Source organism: Danio rerio, chromosome 2 (assembly GCF_052040795.2).
Source record: "Danio rerio strain M-AB ecotype USA chromosome 2, GRCz13ab, whole genome shotgun sequence".
Classification (NCBI taxonomy): domain Eukaryota; kingdom Metazoa; phylum Chordata; class Actinopteri; order Cypriniformes; family Danionidae; genus Danio; species Danio rerio.
The window spans coordinates 41,246,009-41,268,607 of record NC_141022.1 but is presented as its reverse complement, the minus strand read 5'-3'; the positions used below and the strand labels follow the sequence as shown (position 1 = coordinate 41,268,607).

The 22,599-nt window shown below is 37.4% G+C and overlaps 2 protein-coding genes across 3 annotated transcripts; both read left to right on the top strand.

Moving 5' to 3' along the window:
• The first annotated feature begins 85 nt into the window (after positions 1-85).
• Positions 86-7,683, top strand: zgc:66427. Its single transcript, NM_212983.1, is given in 5 exon segments — positions 86-814; positions 1,824-1,919; positions 2,005-2,110; positions 2,196-2,286; positions 5,841-7,683. Coding segments are annotated over 4 exon segments (765 nt in total). The 5' UTR covers positions 86-309; the 3' UTR covers positions 2,254-2,286; positions 5,841-7,683.
• A 2,316-nt stretch (positions 7,684-9,999) lies between these two features.
• On the top strand, positions 10,000-22,538 carry si:ch211-284o19.8. 2 transcript variants are annotated; one of them, XM_087241182.1, is made up of 7 exons: positions 10,000-10,089; positions 12,147-12,350; positions 15,856-15,935; positions 16,029-16,229; positions 19,396-19,524; positions 20,009-20,152; positions 22,003-22,538. In XM_087241182.1, exons 2-7 carry the CDS (start codon positions 12,155-12,157, stop codon positions 22,153-22,155), a joined length of 903 nt encoding a protein of 300 aa, XP_087097308.1. In that variant the 5' UTR covers positions 10,000-10,089; positions 12,147-12,154; the 3' UTR covers positions 22,156-22,538. The 2 variants fall into 2 exon arrangements, with proteins under 2 accessions (XP_087097308.1, XP_087097307.1); XM_087241181.1 differs by having other exon boundaries at positions 12,144-12,350.
• The last annotated feature ends 61 nt before the right edge of the window (positions 22,539-22,599 follow it).

Below are 22,599 nucleotides of genomic sequence, written 5' to 3'. Positions count from 1 at the left end.
GCCTGATCTGTGATTGGATAAAAAGTTAATTTAGGGCGTGACGTCACGTTGTCGGTTAAACGAAAAAGGAAAAAGCCCAGCTTCCGGTATAGTGTATGACCAAGGGACAAAACTGCCAGGAAAATGCGGTAGGCAAGTTGTCATAACTAAAAGAGAAATTAAAACACGGCGCATCCACAGTGCCATCTTTATGACTTTAAAATAAATGTGGCTTATTGTTGTACGGCCCAAGGGCTCTGTGACGGAAGTAATCGGGCTAGCTGATCAGTCATCGATCGACCGCTATTAGAGCTCTGAGCGCGGGGAGACATGGGGACTAGATCCAGCCGTTTACACGAGGAGGCTGCCTCCCCATCTTTTGATAAAGACGGCATCAAGAGAGAGTCCTGTCGACGGATCCGGAGCACCAGGCCCACCAGCCTCATGGTGGAGTTCTCCGGGAGTTTCGACCACGACTCTGAGACGAACCGCAGCCGGTCAGAAGAGGGCAGCGACTCGGATACCGGGCAGCAGGCGAGCAGCGACGGCAGCCCTGCCGACCGCCACACGTCCCCGTCTCTCAGCAGCGAGGCCTCGCCATCGGATGAGAATGGAGCCGACGAGAAACGCGAGGATGACGGCAGTCCTGGAGGCCCTGTGAGCGAGGAGGAAATAGGCCGTGCACCGCAGCGCACTTTCTCCGAGCGTTTGCCTGGTGGTCGCCATTCCTCCGCCAGCGGAGTCACTGCAAGGTCTGCCCGGGTGAGAGGAACTCACGCACGGCCAGTGTCCGAGGCGTGGATCGGCCTCTACAGAGTCAACAACCGGCACGGTGGTAAGTTGAAGTGCTGATTGTTTGTTTGTTTGTTTGAAATGTTACTATTCGTTCGGTCTGTGTTTTGACATTTAAGCCAGTTGTGTTTTCAAAACAACACAGCCTATGTGTTTGACTCAACACCGTTTATATATTAGGATTTAAACACCATATGCATTATGCTATACAAAGTAAGTAACGGCTAACTGTTAAGCCAATGTTTATTTTGTCATCATTTTTCTACTTTACTTTTATTTGATTCCAGTATCGCATTCACAAAAGAACTAGGGCATAACTTTGCTTGCCATTTACATATTTTAAAAAGTAGAAAATAAAGTTTTTAAAAGATAGTTCACCCAAAAAAATTCTTTTGTCAAACACACAATAAGATGTTTTGAAAAATGTTGGAAACCTGTAATTTGTTTTCCCTACTATGGGCGTCAATGGTTACAGATTTTCAGTGTTTTTTCACTATTCATTAAATTCTATCTTAAATTCTATTCTTAAAGATTTGGCAAACCACTCAATAGCAAATAAATAATGAGTACTTTTCATTTTTGCCTTAACCCTCCTTTTAGGTTTTATCGTTTTCCACATGCAAAAACGTTTTTACAAACTTGTTAACGTTACCTTATTTGGAAGTTTGGTTATACGCTACAGTTGTATACTTTTTTTATTTATTAAATATAAAATATGGAAGGTGATTAACAAAGATTAATGGTTCTGCGTGAGACTAATGAGCTCACAGTGTAATCAGGTTTTAGGGTTTATAGGCATTTCAGACATTCCTGACAGGATCATCCATGATGGATTGAAATGCAAAGACCAAATGTGAGCCCAGTTTACTGTTGATCTCTGTATTTTGTTTTTCCACTATATTGGTCAGTTGGGCATAGTCCAGCCAGAGGGTTCAGAAAAGTGGGCCACATGAGTGTCAGATTGTGTCTCTCCTGCATCTCACAAAATGCTTACTGTGTCTCTAGTTTATAATAATAGGTCATCTACATGATATATTTTTCCTCTTTTCCAGCTATTCGTTGTCCTTTTTGCACCAAGCCGTTCCCTGGAGGGCGGATTGAGGACCACCTTTTAAGTTGTCTGACTTCTCCCCCTCTTCCTTATAACAGTAAGCATCCCATTTGTTTTTTCATTATTGTATGTCTTCTACTACATCTTAGTTCTGGAGTCAATTGCATCTGATTATCCAACAGCGGATGTGCTGGCTAAGGACAGTGGAGAGTGTTCAATCTGTCTTGAAGAACTGCTACAAGGAGAAACCATCGCTCGACTGGCCTGCCTGTGTGTCTACCATAAGAGGTAAACACTGATTAAATTAAAAAGGTCAAGTAAAGAGAATTTTCTTATGAATGTATTGAATAATCGCTGATATTATTCTAAACAGCTGCATTGACACATGGAGCAAAGTGAAGCCGTGCTGCCCTGAGCATCCTTTTGATTGATTCATGTGACTGCGTGCAATGACACTGACTCAGGTGAGCTTGTTTATTCAAATACATCAGTTCATTAGAGTTGTTTAATGTTTTCAGTTGGACTGTCCCGCTTTTTTATGAAATGAACTCACTCGCAGAGATATTTAGCAATGTCTCGTCAGAAAAAAAGAATTTTTGTCATGTATTATAGTTAAAAATCTTATCTAGTTCATGATTTTATTTTTTAATTGTATAATTATTAATTACATGTTTTTTTGCCATGAAAATGGTCTATTGTTGCTGACATGGCATTAATAAAATTATATAATATGAAATGTATTAAATAAATAAATAAATCCAAGTGTCATCATTTTGTTTTATAATTTCAACACCATTTTCTGAGACATTTGATCTGCACATTTTGGTTTATTTTTTCTTCTTTATTGCTCCTGAATCAGATTTTTGGTTGTTTGTTTAAAAAGAGCTTCATGATCTGAACTGAGTATCTCAGAAAGATATGCAAAATATGCAGAAAGTGGGTCCTCAAGTTCAGAATTGAGAATCATTGGAACGGATCATATTTTGAGAACTCTTTTACAACATGGGCCCCTTTGTTGTGATTGTATTGACAAAAAACACTGAGACATGTATCAAAATGTCTTTTTTAAAGTGGGATACAAGGCATAAATTCTGATGGGCGGAAAATTGTCTGCGTCATGATAAGCGAGTCTAGGCCTGGATTCAGATTTTAAAGGACATTTCTGGTATTCCAATATAAATGATAATGAATAATGACAGTAAATGACATTCATGGTGCAACCGTCAGGAAGAGCGGTGACGTATACAGACGTGCAGCCAGTCAGAACTCGGCAGTAGTTGATTGTCGCTCAAAGCATTTGCTGGAACATTTGAAAGCCACGTCAAGCTAATATACATCTGCTTATAGACCGCTTTCAACGATTTGTCTCTTATTGCATGGATACTTTTGGACTTTAATCACTGTGCGCACGCAAGGACATTGGGGGGTGCTCTATTTTGGTTAGCGAAGCTACAAACAGCCATTAAAATGAAGGCACGTTCATAAAGTGGCACTTTCTGTCTTAGCCCCGTCTATGGTAAACTATCATCTTTGACATGACAAATCATCCAGCGCTTGATCTTCATTGAGCTTATCCTTTTGATTGGTCAACTTTGACAGGTCAGCTTGTTGCGACTTCCCCTAATGGGAAACAAAATTCCATACAGACTCGTTCAACAGTGAAAGTTGAACTTTACCACGTCTTTATTGTCTTATGAAATCAGTTTTTGTTTTTATTCACAGTTTATTCCTGTTCAAATAAAACATGAAACATCAATAGAGGTTAGGGCTTCACAACATATCGATTTAGCATCAATATTGCAATATGTGCATCCGCAATAGTCGCATTGCAGGATCTGCAATATCAAACCTGTATTATGATAGACCATATTTCAAGACACTGTGGAGTTATTGTAACGTTTATCCACAAAGTTACCAAAACTTTTAGCAATTATGTGTGCTTTTAGGGCCTGTAAGGATTTCAAATCAGTTAAAAGCATTCAGGCACATTCAGAAAGTATGTCTCTAACTTTAACTGTTTGTGTTTAAATTTACAGGACTAAACATTATTTTGCATTTGATTATTATATTTGCGTTTCTGATTATTTCAGATTTTATTACAGAAAATCATAAAGCGGTGTGTATTTAATTTGTATCGTATCATTGCTCTAAAGCAGGAGTGCTCAATCCTGTTCCTGGAGATTTATCTTCCTGCACAGTTCCGCTTCAACCCTGGTCAAACACACCGGAACAGCACTGGATAATTACAGACAGGTGTGTTTGATATGGGTTGCACCTGAAATCTGCTGGAAGGTAGATCTCTACAGGGTTGAACACCACTGCTTTACAGTATTTCTCTATGTTTGAGATTGGTTTATCTCATAAAATTATCCCAGTGTATATAAAACTATGAATTCTTTTCAAACAGACCTATCTGAGAAAAAATAAAATATCGCAATGTCAGTTTTTTCTAATATCGTGCAGTCCTAAAATACGTATAATTCCTTTATTGTTAATACTACTTTGAGATGTAGTCTACAATAATAGTATCTTTCTGTCACAATTTCTTCAAGCTAAATCAAGCTTTTATTGAGTTTCTTAAAGGGGTAAAACGCTTGTGAAGTTCATGTGTCCTCATACAGTGAGATGACAGACTCTAAAAACGCCACAAACATGCTTTAGTATATGTGAAAGTGAAACCACAGCATTTATTCGCAAAGACCTGCAGACTTCGTAGGTCAGTAGTCTTTTAGAAGCTTAACATTGAGAGATCCAAGTCTACATCGAGATTTGATCTGGTGTGTACAGTATAGCATTTTCCAAAATTTATTATTCTTCCAAAATTTTCCAAATTCTGCAACTGATTATGTTTTTATGCATGGAATTTTTTCCAGGAAAACTCCTAAAATTTCTGAGCACAAATTAACAATGCCTCGAAGACGATTCTTGTTTTTAATGAGTAGTGAGGAAAATTTGTCAATTGAGTTGTCAATTGTTCCTAGGTACCTATATTCCTCCACAACCTTGACTTGTGTGTCATTTATTGACCACCCTTTGGAGAGCAGGTGTTTTTTTGCCAAAATTAATCAGCATTTCTTTGGTTTTTGACACATTCAGGTCTAGTTCTATTTTATTGCACCATGTGATAAAATCATGCAAGACTGGACCATGTTCCTGGTCTGAGTGAAGGCTGATTTATACTTCTGCGTCATGTATGCGTACAGCGCAGCCTACGCGTGTACGCATAGCCCTCGCCGTCTGAGTCCCTGACACTCATCTCTCAAAAAAATGTAACTACACGTTGCAGCAATGCATAGCGCGAGCTCTGTGATATGTCTGCTTTGTAGCGCTGATGAATGTGTGCGGGACCGAGATGAGCCCGATGGAGCGATTATTTTCATGTGTGGAGTCCTGTAAAGGAGCTCAGAATGGTATGTTTTGTTTTGTGTTTACCTCATGGTTAAAATAGTTGCACGTCCGCTGATTACAGCCTCAAAATGAGCGAGTTTGAACCATTTGTACATTAGAAAAGCGTTCAGAAAAAACAAAACACCAGCGAAGAAACTCGACACCGAGGAACATAAACACCTCACTGCCAACTAGCGTTTCGGAAGTCTTATTACAGAGCAACAGAAACAGCGCACAGAAGTATGAATGCAGAGTTATGCACGTTGCGTGCGCCCTGGGTCACACCGATTACTTCACACAGAAGTATAAACCAGGCTTGAGAAAGCAAGGATAAAAGCACAGTATCATCTGCATATTTAACCAGATAACGATTGTCTGGTGTACTCTGATAATCATTTGTATAAAAAAAATAGCATTCTATTCTTGTTTTTCACTAAACAAACTGCATAGTTTTTGTTTTCCTTCGAGATTTTTATACAATTATTCAATTGGTTGGACTTTGATTGTATGGGGGGGAAAACCTTTGTGGAAATTGTGGGACCATTCTTGTGTGTTCCACAGAAAAAGCCCATCTGTTTTATAAGAATGCATTAATCACTCGTCTAATATTTGTTCTGCATTGATATTTCAGGAGACAATACCCCCTGGCAGGAGGATTTATTTTCTGACGAGAGGATTGTGAGAAAGACACAAAGGAACACAAACTAAAAACAAGCATCAACACTTGTGGTCTGACTAATCGCTCGGGAGTGAGCCTGGCTTTAGCAATCTGACGTGACTCTTGAGACTTGGCTTTTCTCTGCTCTCCACATCTGCGTGAACGGCGGGTTTGCTCTGCTTGCCTTTCCTCTTTGCTTCAAACCTCAGAGTGAAACTGAATATAACTTCGAAAAAGATGGAGAGAAAAGTTACACACGGAACGTTTCGTGGGAATGGTGTTTGGAAATGTGGCGATCTGTCATTTATGCCGGGCTTAGTTTGAGCAGCCTGCTGGGGTTGCATTGGTTTGAATGAACTACTTGATCCGTGATGAGTTGTACATGCGTAAATATTGCACAGGATTACATACGAGGCATGATGTTTTCTATATATCGAATGATATGAAACTGTTCTTGGGGATAGTTTTTTTTGTCGTTGCTTTAGGAACATTTCAAAGGCAGAGTAAAATTTTCCAGATTTAGTAGATTTGTAGTGATTTTATCCATCATCAAGTCGAAAGTCTCTCTCAAGACCACATCAAGCTCTTTTTAATCTCTTGATCAAATTGAACTGTATATCATTGACAGATCGGAGTGAAACTTCCACTAGTTAGCTTAATGGATGTGTTCTTGGTTGCAGTGAAGTGTGTGTGTTCAAGTGTGTACTCAAATGCAGATGATGATGACCTGACAGCATTTACTACTCTTGGAGGGCAGGTTGAGATTTTTTTTGTTGTGTGTCGGATGTAAGAAAACACTTTACGCTCTACACCAGGCCTTCTCTGCACTGAATGAGACCATCTGTGGTGCTGAGATGTGTGTCAGATGCAGTAATGCCATATGGCACATGCTTCGCCTGAGGATAGAGATTAAGAACAGCTGATGGGTAATTATGACGATGTCATCATCATCGTCCCCCTTAGGAATGAACAATGGAATAAGTGCGTCGAAAAGGATTTTTTTTCCGACCGCCTTCCACAGAGATGCTTGTTCAATATTTTGAGGTTTTTTTGATGGTGGGTGTGTGTTGTTACTACGTTCATCATTCTATCATGTCTTGTAACGATCAGTTGGTCTGTTACCTTTTTTGCCTTAGCTCAAGGATTCATATTTTGTGAGCAGTATTGCAATGTATTTTCATTACAGGTCAGTCAAACGGTTCTTTCCCATTGAAAAAAAAAAACGTGAGAAATGCCAAGAGGTGAGGGTCATTTTACAGTAACGTTTTTGTTTAGTGTTGGTGTAGTGCTTTGTGGAGTGGACGGGGGAGGTATTGTCAGAGTATTTTTGACAATCTTTTAAGCTCTGTAAGTTAGCTTTTGCCCTTTAACTTATGTGGTGCCAAACCTCAATATTCATATTTACTATACTAACCTGGGGCTTAGCTAACTCCAAAGGTGTTTTAATATTATTATTATTATTATATATACATACACAGTATAAATACCATAGAAAGTTCTGTAATTATTCAGTGCTAAGGGTCTTAACCCGCTTCATCCTGCGTGTTGACTAGTTGTCGGACAAATTGGAATGATTTGGGAATGTTCTTTTGGTCAGTAAGATTGGAAAATATTCACATCCCCAAACAGACAATCTGCCTTCATTCTGCTAAAGAACAATTGAGTATTTATTTATTAAAGTGTAAATATGTATAACATTTCAAAATGGCTTTGTCCTTTTGTTTGTCCATGATGCTGTTTCTATGCCGAAATCTTTTGTATTGTCCGATAAATTGTTTTTATATGTATTTTTTACAATAAATATGCTTAAGTGTGATGGTGGTTGTCTTTTTTTTTTTTTTTTTAAGGGGCACCTATGATGAAAATCGTCTTTAGGAAGCTGTTTGGACAGAACTGTGTATGTATAGTGTCCACAGTCATATTGGGGTGACAAGGACAATAAGTCTTTTTTTTTTTTTTTTTTTTTTCCTGACTTTAAAATAGGATCCAAATCCCTCCCGTTTTGAGGCCCACTGCAACATGCTGTAGGAGTGTGGTTTCAACCACACACTAAATTGATTGACAGACGCGTATTAACATGTCTCCGTAACGTATAACGTGTATAATCACATCAACAAAACAGGATGTGCGCAAAGCAAGTGAGATTAAAAGATCTGTTCCGCTCTCTGTGATCATCTGCACCTCAGGAATGAGTTTTACAAATTTAAAACGGTGCTTGTTTGTAATGAATTACAGCTATTTACCGTCTTTATCACCACAGCCTCATGTCAGTACAACAATAAAAGAAAACAATTCAACCCCACTTTGTGAACGTTAAATCAGGTTTATACATTTAACATAACGGATGTCCTTACAGCAGTGGATATTAACATGCATCCTGTCACATTTGCTGTGCAAAACTCTGTGTGCAAGCGTGCTTGTGTGTGTCTGTGTATTACTTTTGTAATGACATTGTGTTGTGACTCATCTTTGCAGAAAGGCTTGAATTAACTCCACATCAAATAATCATAGTTCTTACTGTAGTATTTCTCACAAACGTTATATGTAAGATCTGCTTCCTTCATGTCTGTCACTGTGCTGTTTATCTGATGCAGCCGAGTTGGAGATTGAGGCACACTCTAACAGGCACATGGGAACAGTGAATGTAAAGAACTAGCATTAAAGGCACAGGCTACAAAAACAGCTACATTACAATATGTTCAGAGCAGAAAATAGTAATGTTCTGAAAGGTCTTATAAATAATTTGATGGCTGTTTTGAGCTGAAACTTTACAGACATTCTGGACATGCAATATTTTAAAACACAAGACTTATTTTAAATGTTGATAAAGGGTTAAAATAGGTGCCCTTTTGTAAATTACTATTAAATAAACTGGCCGTTAAGTAGCCCTAGGTTGACCTTAAATATGTTGTGAAAGTAACAGTGATTGAAGTGCCGTCTTTGTACAGTATAAAATGTGGTAATCTCAAAACAGCCTTTTTAAAGCAATCTCACTGTTTATTTCTTCTGTTGAACATACGAAGACATTCTGACAAATTATTTTCATTTTTGCCGAACTTTCCCAACAATGAACTCCTTTTCACAAAATAGTAAACATTTTGATTTCTGTTAAAAAGGAAGTGCTTGTGCATGAGTTCAGGGTTTTGCCATGAAGTGTCAAAATCTTGTATAACCTATATTTCAACAGCTCTTCTTCCGCTTGCATTTTGTGGTTGCATTGATGAAACTCTGCTCAGACCCACACAAACATGGGTAAAGTCACCTTACTTTCACAATGATCCTAAAGTTGTTTGCAAGGCACTGCTGTCAAATCAAATGCTGCAATATTTCTGCAGACATGCATTGGTGTATTTTCATTAATGGACCATTAAATGAGAAAACTCAAATATATAGTGTTTTAAAATTAGTTTGAAGTTGATAAATAGGCAAATCTGAAATCCTTCAACATGCAGCAGACAGAATTGTTTGGAATTTGCAGTTTTTTTCTCTCAATTTTTGTCAAACTAGAATAATAAAGTAGCTACAAATGTGATCATAGAGATTAAATGGTGTTAAACATAATTTTTATTGTTATTTATATGTTATTATGCATAAAAATGTGCTAATTCAAACTAACATTCCTAAAAAACAACAACAACAAGAATAAAGCTGAAAAAGACTGCACTAAACATTATCATTTAACACTGCAGTGATTCAGAACGGGGCACGGTGGCGTAGTGGGTAGCACAACTGCCTTACAGCAAGGTCGCTGGTTCTAGCCTCGGCTAGGTCAGTTGGAGTTGTGGAGTTTGCATGTTCTTCCTGTGTTCACGTGGGTTTTCTCTGGGGTCTTTAGATTTGTTTCCCCCACAAGTCCAAAGACATGTGCTATAGGTGAATTAAATAAGCTAAATTGGCTGTAGTGTATGTGTGTAATGGCAAGAGTGTATGGGTGTTTCCCAGTGTTGGGTTGTGGCTGGAAGGGCATCCGCTGCGTAAAACACATGCTGGATAAGTTGGCGGTTGGCGGAGTGAATGAATAATTTAGATCGATGACCCTGAGAAAGGAAGATGGCAGAGTTTGGCCACAGCAGATTTTCCACAAAGGGTTTTTTTTGTAAATGATGTAACCAAAGGATGTGAAACCATTTTCAGTCTATGTGAAGCAAAGGTGAGTGGAGAAACTAAAGCTAGCAGAGCTCTGAGTGCTCGCACCTCAAACAAGACCAACACTGAGCAGAAGGTAAGACTGATTTCAAAGTTTTGTCTAATATATTAATAACTGTAATAATTATTTACATGTCTATTAGATTGCTTAAAGATGAGACCCCACTCAATGTTTGTACCGCACAATTCCCCTTACTGGACTGTCCTGCTTTTGTTATTTGCCGAAGGCTATTTTATGAAATGAACTCTCTTAAGGACATTTTTAACACAGTGACAGCAGGAACAATTTTAGAATTTTTTATCATGTATTAACACTAAAAATCTTATTTAATTTTTGTATATAACGTTAATTAGAACAAAAGCCCGATTTTAACTAAAACTGGCACTAAATGGCTCAAATGTCCCATTAATCAACTTGCAGTATAGTTAATCACTTGATTATTCAAATTTAAATGAAATGCAATGTAGTCTAAAGCTCCTTTTGTTAGTATGACTGTAATACAGCTTAAACTTAGTAAGTTAGATTTTTTTTTTTGTAACATAATTATAATAATTTATATAACACATGCTCACTAAAATGCCAATCGCTATAGTTTATATATTGCAAAATATTTTAGACTTGGAGGGCCGGTGTCCTAGCTTTAACTTCCTTTAACACACTTGCCTGGAAGTTTTAGTATACCTTGAAAAAGCTTTATTAGCTGGTTCAGGAGTGTCTAATTGGGGTTGGAACTGAAATATGCAGGACACCGGCCCTCCAGGACCGAGTTTGGGCACCCCTGATTAAGACAAATTGTGATAATAAGACAAAAATTTAGACCCAGTATGCTTATTATTTGTCACTTTAAACCTTCATATTTTTCCACTATCTTTCAAACAACAAGCTGTTACCAGTTTGTCAGCAAGTATTTTTTTTTTGTGTTATTAAATTTAAATGTATAAAAAGACTTAAAATGACTTTAAGTATCATTTAACATGGTAGATAACCAAAAATTAAAATGTACTCACAATTCACTCATTTTCTTTCCTCTGCTGAACACAAAGGGAGATACTTTGAAGAAAGCTGAAAACCTGTAATTACTGACTTCCATAGTGTTTGTTATTCCTACTATACGAGCCAATGGTTAAAGGTTGCAAAACATCATAAAAGTTTGGAACAAGTGAAGCAAGGATTAACTATGACAGACTTTTTAGTTTCAGGTGCCCTATCAATTTAACATTTCTTTTTTAATTTCATTTTTTATAACAGTTTTTATGAGAACAAAACAGAACAAAAACATTTATACAATCTATAATACGTTTTTTTATATAAATGATAAGAAAAATACCATCTGGGAGGAAAAGCCCAGTGTGACCGCAGCTTTAGTTGTGTTTGATCAGGGTTGGAGCTAAACTCTGCAGGAAAGTAGATATCCAGGAACAGGGTTGAGCACCCCTGATATAGAGTAAATAATATACACTGTTAAGTTTTACTTGATCAAAACTCAAAACATTGAAAAGAAAGAGTAAAACTGTTTAGAGAGTAAAGAGAAAGAGTAAAAAACTTTTAGAAGCGTCAGCCCTGGCAAAACGAATTCTTTCAAGCTTAAGAGCAGCAACCATTTCAGTCAGGCATTTATGGATAGTAGGTGGTGAAGTGGACTTCCAATCAATCAGGATCACCCTTTCAGCCACCACCACACCAAACATAATAGACATTTGCTGATTATGTGAGCATGTTAATACAGGGTCAGAGCATCCAAACAGAGCTAATTCAATATCTGGACTAATGTTTTCTCCTAAAACATTTGAATAAAACTGAAAAATCTTTTTCCAAAACTGAACCAAAAGCAGACGTTCCCTTTGAACTCCTGCATCTTAAGGGAACATTTTATTGAGTTCACTTTAACATTTCATTGTATTTTACGAATAAGCCTTATATTAGGTTATTAAACATATTATAATCTTAAACTGTTGGCAAACCAGCAAAGCAACAACAAACCACACAAAAGCGAACAAACACTGCACATACAACCATTTCCTGTACACTGACAGCTTCTTTCATTTTCCCACGATTGCACAAAACTCAAGTACCTTCTGTCCCAAATGTGGAAAACTCCTGTTGTTTTGACATATTTTGAAATTCTGAAGCAGATCTCAGGATGGCGGATGTAGAGAACCAAAAACCTGTGACTGAAAGTGGCCCGATGTATCCCCCACCTCCATATATGCCCCCTTCGTATCCCATCGGCCCCGTTTACCCACAGCCTGTTCCTCCACCAGTCGGCTTTATTGCACCCGTTCTGCCACCAGAAGAAGCCGCAGTCAACAAAACAGAAGAGACGAGCCCAGAAACTGGTGAGTTCAGATTACTCAAACCAATTTTTAAATTAGCAGAACATAATTTCTTTTATTGATTTGGGAAATGGCACAAAGACATAACTCAGTGACACACCATTCACACAGCTCTTGTTAATGTAACTATCAAACAAACTATTTTAACACACTTGGATGATTATAGTTATTCTTCATCTTTGTTCACCCAAAAACATCTAATTCTGCCATCATGTACTCATCATCCACTTGATCCAAACCAGTTGGAGTTTATTTCCTCTGCTGAACATGAAAAAATTATATATTTTAAAGATTGTTGGCAAATCAAATTTCATGGTACTGTATTTTGTTCCTTCTATAGTTGTAAATATTTGTTTTCAGCATTTTTAGAATATTGTGTTTTGTGTTCAACAGAAGAAATGACTTAATGTGAGGAAAATTTTCATTTGTGGGTGAACTGTAAATTAATTTTTAACATGATCTACCTAAGTCCCTTTAAGGCAAGTCATTTCACTCGGCGGCCATCTTTGAAACACCTCTCGGGCAGTGTGCTCGGGCATTCTGTCTGAATGGGGAAACATAAAACTCTCTAAAACTGCTTGCCAAGCTTATGACTGAGTTTTATATTAGGAGTCACCAACAAAATTAAACAACAACTGTGTCTTTAGTTGTATTCTTAAATATCTAAATCATGCAAAATCTGCAGAAACTCAAGTCTGGTCCGAGCCGCTTCCCCAGAGAATCGTCAGTCTGTAGCGTTCGATGATTGGCTCCTGTACTAGAAGGCGAGCTTTATTCGCCATATAAGGATAGACGATTGGCTCATGTACTAGTAGACGGACATTATTCACCATAATGACTGTTACACTTTTTCCCATTCAAAAAGATACGAGTGACACGAGATACGAGTGTGTGTTCTGTAGTCTTTTTCTCTACTCTTCACTACAATGGTAACCCCACAATTTCAACATAGCAGAAATGTTTATATCCCAAAATGTCCAAAATTACAGAATAATTTATGTCTTCCTACATTAATTCTTATGTACTCCCAGGGCCATTTACATTGAAGTTAATATTTAGCCGCACCATATCGGCGTTTCATAACATCTAGTTTTTATGAGGCATGTCGTTAGCTTATGCTCAACCCTCAACCTGGAGGACCAGAACATACACACTTGCACTATGGATAATTTAGCTTACCCAACTCACCTACAGCGCATGTCTTTGGACTGTGGGGGAAACCGGAGTACCTAGAGGAAACCCACGTGAACACGGGGAGAACATGCAAACTCTACACAGAAATGCCAACTGACCCAGGGGCTCAAACCAGCTACCTTCTTGCTGTGAGGCGACAGCGCTATCCACTGCACCACCATGCTGCCCTCCTAAATTAATATTGTGCTAAAAAAATTATAATTTCCTCATACAATATGACAGAAAGCATGCTGGGAACTAGTCAAATTGAAACTTAAAGGGATAATTTACCCCAAAATTACGTTTTCTCACCATTTATTCAAACTTAAGTGGCTGTAAACCTTTATGAATTTTGTTCTTCTGACCATAAAAAAATATATTTTGAGGAATGTTGAAAAAATAGTAGGAACAAAAGAGTAATAGTAGGAACAAACAATGCTATGAAAGGCTGTTGGATTCCGACATACTACAAAATATCTCTTAGAACAAGTGGAGGCTGAGTAAATGATGACAGAATTTCCTTTTTCAATGTCAACAATCCCATTAATACGATACAATTTTGAGTTCACAAAACTTGTTTCTGTTAAAGGTGCAGTATGTAAGTTTGACACCCAGTGGTTAATTTGGGTATTACATTCCTGAATCAAAACAAATGCAAGTGCAGGTTGCCAGAGCGAGCCTGACAATCGAGCCTAAAGGTTGATTTAAGTCATGTTTTAAATAAAAGCAATGACACACGATAGAAGGAATATTCTCCATATTAAAATGAGTTTTTGTTCTAACTAACACCTCGAATTTAAATATTAAAAACGACTTCTATTTCTGGCTCAATTTCAATTTTTGCCTCAGGTACACCTCTTGTGCTCTATTCAGTGATAAAAAGTCTCTCAGTCAAACATGTTTGTATTTTAATACTTTTTTATTAGTGTTTATATTTCTAAGCCAAAACGTTGCAGCTCTGGCTCCCCATTGTTCAAGATAATATTCAAAGGATCTCCTTCCTAAGTTGATGTGCTGTTTGTTCCTCTAAACTAAGCTAATCACATTATGTCAGTTTAATGAGGTAGATGTTTATTTTCAGTATTTATTTTAGCAGCTACAATTTTTAGGTCTAATTTCATTAATTGTAAGATTTGTAGGGGCTTCCTCTATATTTGTGTACTCTCAAATTCACAAACAGTTTACCTTTGTAATGCTAGTTTGTACCACCCTATAATTTGGAACACGTTAATCCTAATTTAAATGCTCTTTGGTGTCATTGGAGTGCATATTCTGTGCTTCTGAATGGCTGTATTTAAATTTCTGTCGTGCTTCGTCTGGTCAGCCAAATTACTTATCACTGCAAATCTTGTCACATAGTGTGTTGTTAGAACATGGGGTTACAATATAACCTGCTTACCTAATGTTTACGTTTGTAACAGTTATATTATTTTCTAATTATAAAACCAGTAGGTAGTGCTGTTGCCTCACAGCAAGAAGGTCGCTGGTTCGAGCCTCAGCTCAGTTGGTGTTTCTGTGTGGAGTTTGCATGTTCTCCCTGCGTTTGCGTGGGTTTCCTCCGGGTGCTCCGGTTTCCCCCACAGTCCAAAGACATACGGTACAGGTGAATTGGGTAGGCTAAATTGTCCGTAGTGTATGAGTGCGTGTGTGGATGTTTCCCAGAGGTGGGTTGCGGCTGGAAGGGCATCCGCTGCGTAAAAACTTGCTGGATAAGTTGGCGGTTGATTCCGCTGTGGCGACCCCGGATTAATAAAGGGACTAAGCCGATAAAAAAATGAATGAATGAAAACCTCATGTGGAACTCTGAATCTGAGTCTCATTTCAGAGTCTGCTTCTGACAACCTGAGATCACATTTCGGTCACAGACGCATGCTTTGAGAGCCTTGCTTTATCAATAAATGAAATATGCAGTTTTCCATCAAGGCAACCCGGGGTGCTGAAATATAATTAGCTAAAGTGGCACTGGGCGGGATAAAAAAACCAAAACAAAGACTGACGTTACGGCACATAACTCACATTTTCAAAGCAGAATAACTGACTTCAGCATAGTTTTTCAGATAAACAAGAATGTTCACTTAGCATGTTTCTTAAATATCTGCAAACATATTATAGTAATTTAATGCTTAAGAATAGTCAAATAACTTACAGCACCTTTAAGTACAATTAACTTTTTAAATATTTGAGTGACATTTAATTTAATAAATTTCACTGTTCAGATTTACACTGAGTGCAAAATCCATACAACTTTACCGTGTTAATAAAGACAAAAACTCTAATCAAATTTGAAATTTTACAGAAGAAATGCATGAACACAATATTCTTTTTCTTCACACAGCTGTACTTCCACCTGAGGAGCATCAGGTGTTTGTGTCCGCATTTGACGATAATACAGTCCAGAAAGCATTTATCAGAAAGGTAAGTGTTTCTCTCATGTAATCTATAAATATTCTGAGTGCTCTGAATTGTTGGTTTCATCCTCACTTGCGATCTCTTTCTGCCTGTGTGCAGGTGTTCAGTGTGGTAACTATTCAGCTACTGGTCACGTTTACTGTAGTCTGCGTCTTCACTTTCTCAAAGACAGTCAAGGAAGCGGTCCAGAAGAACATCTGGATTTACATCAGTTCGTATATTGTGTTTATGGTGGTGGCCCTGTGCCTCTCGGTGTCCTCCACGTTCAGTCGCAAACATCCCTGGAATCTGGTGGGACTGGTGAGTGTTTGGGTTAACATAAGAATATGAATGTTTATGTTCTATAAATCACAGTTTCTTTGAGTTTGTGCATGCTCATGTTGATATCAGATTTGACAGTACCAAACCAACGAGTTATTGGTCGGCCTTTCTTCCTCCTTCCACTAACCGTTCCCAGCACGACTGCATTTTTAAGTGAATTGCTTCCTATGACATGGCCAAAATAGGATCATTTCTGCTTGGCAATCTTGGCTTCCAATGTGTTTTTTGGCTTGATGCACCCTAGGACTTCTTTGCTGGTGATTCACACTCATTTCAGCACCACAACTCGAAGGCATAGATTGTTCTTATGTCTGTCTTCTTGAATGTCCAGGTCTCACAGCCATAGGTTGCTATGGGAAAGACAGTCGCATTGACTGACCTTGCTTTAATTGCAGTGCCGATATCCTTATATTTCGAGATGGCATTTATGCTCACCGCTGCATTCCAACCAACGGTTAACAGTCTCTTGATTTCAAGTGTCGTGTCCCCATTCTGGTCAATCTTAGAACCAAGGAATTTAAAGTTTGGTTCTGTCTCAATTACTTCATTGTGGATCTTTATGCTGCATCTTCCATTCTCGGAGGTCGTCATCACCTTCATTTTCTTGACGTTCAGGCTTAACCGCACCTTCTCACTAGTCAATTTTCACTCCGCTTTTATTGTAAATATACACCTACTTGCTGATAAAATATATTATAATATAAATATAATATAATATATAAAGGTTGTAAATATATCAAAGGTTCATTTCAAGAGTTTCACTCGATAATACACTTCGATAATGTGTGATAATAATAGCAGGTTTGGCATGCTGTCCCGGGAATGAACCCTGAGCTTGGAGATAATTGAGCCCAGGGCTCTCGCCTGGTCAATAAGCTTGTAAGGGAGTACGAGATCAGCTAGTTCTCGAGAGCTCCCCTTGCTTAACGAAAAAAGGGGGAAATAGGGTGGATAGGAGGATTCTTCAAAAAAATTAAGATGAGGGAGTGATGTTAGTTGGGCTTTTTATAGTGAGTTTGAAATGATCCGATTGGCTTACTAATGATTACAGACAAGAGACCAGCCGCGACTTTTTATCACAATTATATCGCTTGTTTCTTTCGAAATTAGTTTGTGAAACTTCTCCTAAACCTTCGATCAGTAATATGCATTGCTAAGAGCAAGGGTTAACCGTCTCTTGATTTCAGGTGTCGTGTCCCCTTTTCGTTCATTCTTGGAACCAAGGAATATAAAGCCCTGTACTGTCTTGATTTTTTCATTGTGGATCTTTATGCTGCATCTTCCATTCTTAAAGGCCACTTTCGTTTTTTTAATGTTCAGGCATAACCCCACCTTCTTACAATTTTTTTTTGCAATTTCAGGATGAGTCTCTCCAGATATTCTCTGCTTTCGGCCATTGTCTTTGGGATATCTAAAATCGTTGATGTTCCTGCCGTCAATTTTCTCTCCATTTACATTGTAAATATACACCTACTTGCTGATGAAAATATATCAAAGGTTGTAAATATATCAAAGGTTAAAGCTTTGATCAGTAATATGCATTGCTAAGAGCTTAATTTGGAAGACTTTAAGGGTGATTTTTACAAGTTAATTTCAAATAGATGTGTCTCGGTCAAAATACTATTTAAAACAATGTTACTTATGCAAAGTGCTGTGCAGATAATCTTTACTCCTCTGACCTCAAAAGGGTGCTCAAGTGACAGGTGCTAGAGACCATGGTCTTTACCCTCCTTGTTAGAGCAACAGACTCCCATACAAAGAATCACCAGTTCGATCCCAGCTCAGATGGGTGCTCAGATGGGTTAGGTGCAGTAGGACTGGTGGGTTAAAATTATTCATAATCAACAACAAGTCAATAGTTTACTATTTGACCATTAAACTCCAAAACTGGCTGTGGCTTTGCACTTTTTACCCTTAAACCTTTGCACAATAAACTAGGTTGGTTTCTCCTCTTGAGTCAGCCATTGCATTTTGTAACTTTGTTATTTTCGTTACTTAATGCAATGGACTGTTACAGTCTGTACTTCCTCTGGAGAAAGTACAGTGGCCTATAATTGTACATTGAACCACTTGTACAGTCCACCAGTCATTGCTTTAAGAGGTTTGTTTTGTTATAACTGCAGACTGTGCATTTTCTTTATCATTGTACTCTCGCCTACCAATTGAACAGGAAATAATTGAACAAAAAAGTGACTCTAGAGTATAAAAGATATAAAAGCAGCATAGTGTTCCGCTTAAGTCTGACGCCCATCCGTTTCTAATTCTAAATGAACAGATGCCAAAACAAACATCAAATAGTGCTAACAATATATTTAAATACAACAGAGTAGTAGTAATTGGTCATTATCATTATGATAAATAGTTGCCAATGTAATCTGGATTACTGATTGTAGATCATGTGATTACTTTTGGATTACTTTTGACCCAAACCTGCGTATGACATGGATTTTACTGTAAAAATTCTTAATAATAAAAAAAACATAAAAGTAATAATAAAAATTCTATGTTGTTACATGCTGAAATTTGTCATGTAATTTTTATTGAATTGTTACTTAAAAATAGTAAATATATTGATAGAGTCAAGTTGTCATATACACTGCAAAAAATACTGGGTTCCCCATAATTTATTCATGTTGTTCCAACTCAAATCGATTAGGTGTGCAATCATTTTTACAAATTTAAATTGATTGAACATAAAACAATTAAGTTGTCCCTAAAAACCCACAATAATTGTGTTGTTTCAACTGATTTTAAATAATTAGCTTGAACAACCTGCAAAAGTCATTTGTGAGAGTATATAAAATTTTATGAAAATGTTTTGTGGTTTCATCTGGTTTTACTTTTGTCCTTAATGTTTTATTTTACTGCTCTTATGAAACATAACCTTGGTTTAATTGTTATTATATTTTAATAAGGGCGAATTGATTTTCTTACTGTTTTACCACCAGCGTTGGTTAATATATCAAAACAATGATTATATTTGCTTACAATGGCTTAATTAAGATTACAGTGTTTTTATTTTAGTAAAACTCTGGCTAATGTTTGTAAGGGTGCAACTTCTCAATTAGCTTAGCAATCTAAATGTAATGTAATATGCTTTAATGATACTCTTGTTTCATGTGAATGCCCTTGTTATTGTCTACAGTCAATGGTCACGCTGAGTTTATCCTACATGGTGGGAACTGTAGCCTCATATCACAACACAACTGCTGTGATCATCGCTTTAGGGTCAACTCTGGTCATCTCTTTCACCATCATCATCTTCTCTGCCCAGGTTTGTTTAATATCCCACGTATCACAAATCTAACAAACAAACTAAAAAAGATGAAAATAAAAGTGAAATCAAAGTGTTCAATGCTTATTTGCTGGCACACATTGTTATTCTTAAGATGAACTAGTAATCCAATTAAGTCAATCCACGGAAAGAAATCTGTTTTGGTAATATTCAATCAAATTCTGACCATTTGCTTCTGCATTTGGAGTGATGCAAGTCCTTTTGCTGACGACAGTTTTTAACCACGCCCCTCTTACCACACAAGGAAATGATTTGCAAAAATAAAGCCCCGCCCACTACTTAATATTCCAATTTAATTGAAAGAACATCAGCATTTTGAAAAAGCCTCAGCAACTTTCAGTTCACACAGATTTTAGGGAATAAATCTCTTCTAAAACACATTAATGAAGTTTTCATAGCTTGCATAATACGCTTGCTCATCTTTTAGGTCATTTCATTCTGATTTGTTGTGATTTGTTTTCAGACTCGTTTGGACTTCACTATTTGTAATGGCGTTCTGCTCATACTGTCCGTCGACTTGCTCATGTTTGGATTCTTCAGCATCTTTTTCTACTCCTCTGTTCTGCAGATTGTCTACGGATGTCTGGGAGCACTTCTTTACGCTTTGGTAAAATATTATAAATGTTTACAAAAATAATGATCACAATCCTAAACTAAGCACAAAATTTTGCAGGATAGTTCACTCATTAAGAAACATTTGCAGGTTATTTACTCACCCCCAGGGCATCTAACATGTCTGTGAAGTTTCTCCTTCAACAGAATGTTAAAGATGTTTTTTTTTTTTAAAGAAAGAAAAAAGATTTGATTTATGTTATTGAAGTCTACCGGTACTTTTCACACTATGTGTAACTCTAACTCTAAATAATGAGACGTTTTAAACCTGCAATTTGGAAGTGATTTAACACCTAATTTTCCCCAGGGTTATGAAACTCTGCTCCAGAGCAGGCTTAGCACTGCATTTGTTGTGTTGACCCAGATTTTCAATGTGAAATGGAAAAGTGTTTACTTGTTGCTGCTGAACGCTTGACAACAAAGACACCCAATAAGAAATTTAGCAGCGAGGTTTACATCACTTTAAGAAACATTTATGGTGTAAACAACGAGATGTAAAATGATGTAAAAACTTCAAAATGAAGAAATTAAAAGATGATTCAGACGTCAAAAGTAGACGTCCAATCAGTGATGAATAAGAATGCTTACCCAGGTTTTAGAGTATGTACAGTGTAAAACGGGTGCTTAACCCTGCTCCTGGAGATCTTCCTTCCTGCTGAGTTCAGCTTCAACCCTGATCACACCTGAACCAATTATTTAGGACCTGAACAGTACTGGATAATTACAGGCATGTGTGTTTGATAAGGGTTGCAACTGAAATCTGCAGGACGGTAGATCTCCATGAAACCTACCTGGTCACCCCTGGTGTAAAACATCTGCTAATGAATAAACCAAATCAAGCGCATACTTAACCTATAAGCGAGGTAAGCAGCCGCTTAGGGCTCCGGTGATTTAGGGGCCCCCGACCAATGCCAAGATACCTATATTAATCATATAACTTTTAAAATACATTTTTATCATATGTCGTTGTCAAATCTGTCAATAACTGTTAAGATTTACATGTTAATACTTCTTTTCTAAACCGAGGGCCCCCATTGAATAGTGGACTGTTCCATCCATACTGCACATGTGCGAGCGCTTTAATCAAAAATGAAAATCTAATGGCTAATTAACTAAAAACATCAGGGTGTACAAACTCGGTACTGAAGGGCCGGTGTCCTGCAAAGTTTAGTTCCAACCCCAATCAGACACACCTGAACTAGCTCATCAAGCTCTTACTAGGCTTTCTAGAAACACCTGTGCAGGTGTGTTGAGGCAAGTTGGAACCAAAATCTGCAGGACACCGGCCCTCCAGGACCGATCTTAGACACTTCTGCTTTGTAAATTAGTTTTATTTATTTGTGAATATATTGCTTTTAATTTTACATTAGGAAGATAATGGCTCCTTTAAATATTAAAATAAATAAAAATTACTTTTATATTTTGGGTTTAAGGAGAGTTATTACAACCTAACAGACACTTCCTCCTAGCCATTTCTGTTTGTTGTCATAACTGGCGATTGGAGGGGCATAGTGAAGTATGTTATCCATGCTTAAGACTACCCAGACAATCATATTCAAACTTCATTAGACCTGAATATATTGTCAAGACCCATCTGTATTAATTTACCTATCTGTATCTAATTCACTTTGTGTCTTTCTGACTCTCAAAGCAGTTGTAGCCACTGACTTGCATTTTATGAATCACAAAAGCCTATGATTACATCTAAAAATCTTTAAAGTTCTACAACAAAATAATTCTCCTACTTCCTGGATTGTTTGTAGATTTTCAATTTGGCTGATCGAGCCCTAAATTCTTATCAGTGTTTATTTTGCTTATCAGTGGTTTTCTTTCTTTCTCCTGCAGTTTCTAGCAGTGGACTGTCAGCTGGTGATGGGCAGGCAAAAATACAGCCTCGATCCCGAAGAATACATTTTCGCCGCTCTAATTATCTATCTGGACATCATTATGATATTCCTCTACATACTTATGATCCTGGGCGGAGGCTCCAAAAATTAAACCCACACATACCCACACCCACACACAAGTCGAGATGCTCTCCAAATCTACAGGTGAGGTGACCAGCTGCATTAAACCGTCTGACCTCAGGTTTCATCATTTCATTCATCTGCACTGCTCCCTCTACCGGCTCAATGTCTCTGCTGCTTTGTGTTTGTATTGGTAAACATGCACTTACGTTATCCATATATAATCACGTCGTCTACTCTTTTCTAGTTTAGTCTCAATAATGTTTTGTAAGTCAGTTAAATGCCTTAATATTTACGGTATTTTGCATCCATTAAATTAAAAACACCCCATAATGTGAATCATAAAAAGCTTTAATATGTGACTATGCTCTTTTTTGGAATGCTTTAATGATATTAATAAAGCTTTTATATATATTTTTGTGTACCATGCATATTTGTGATCAAATCTATTGTATTTGAATATATTATTTTATTA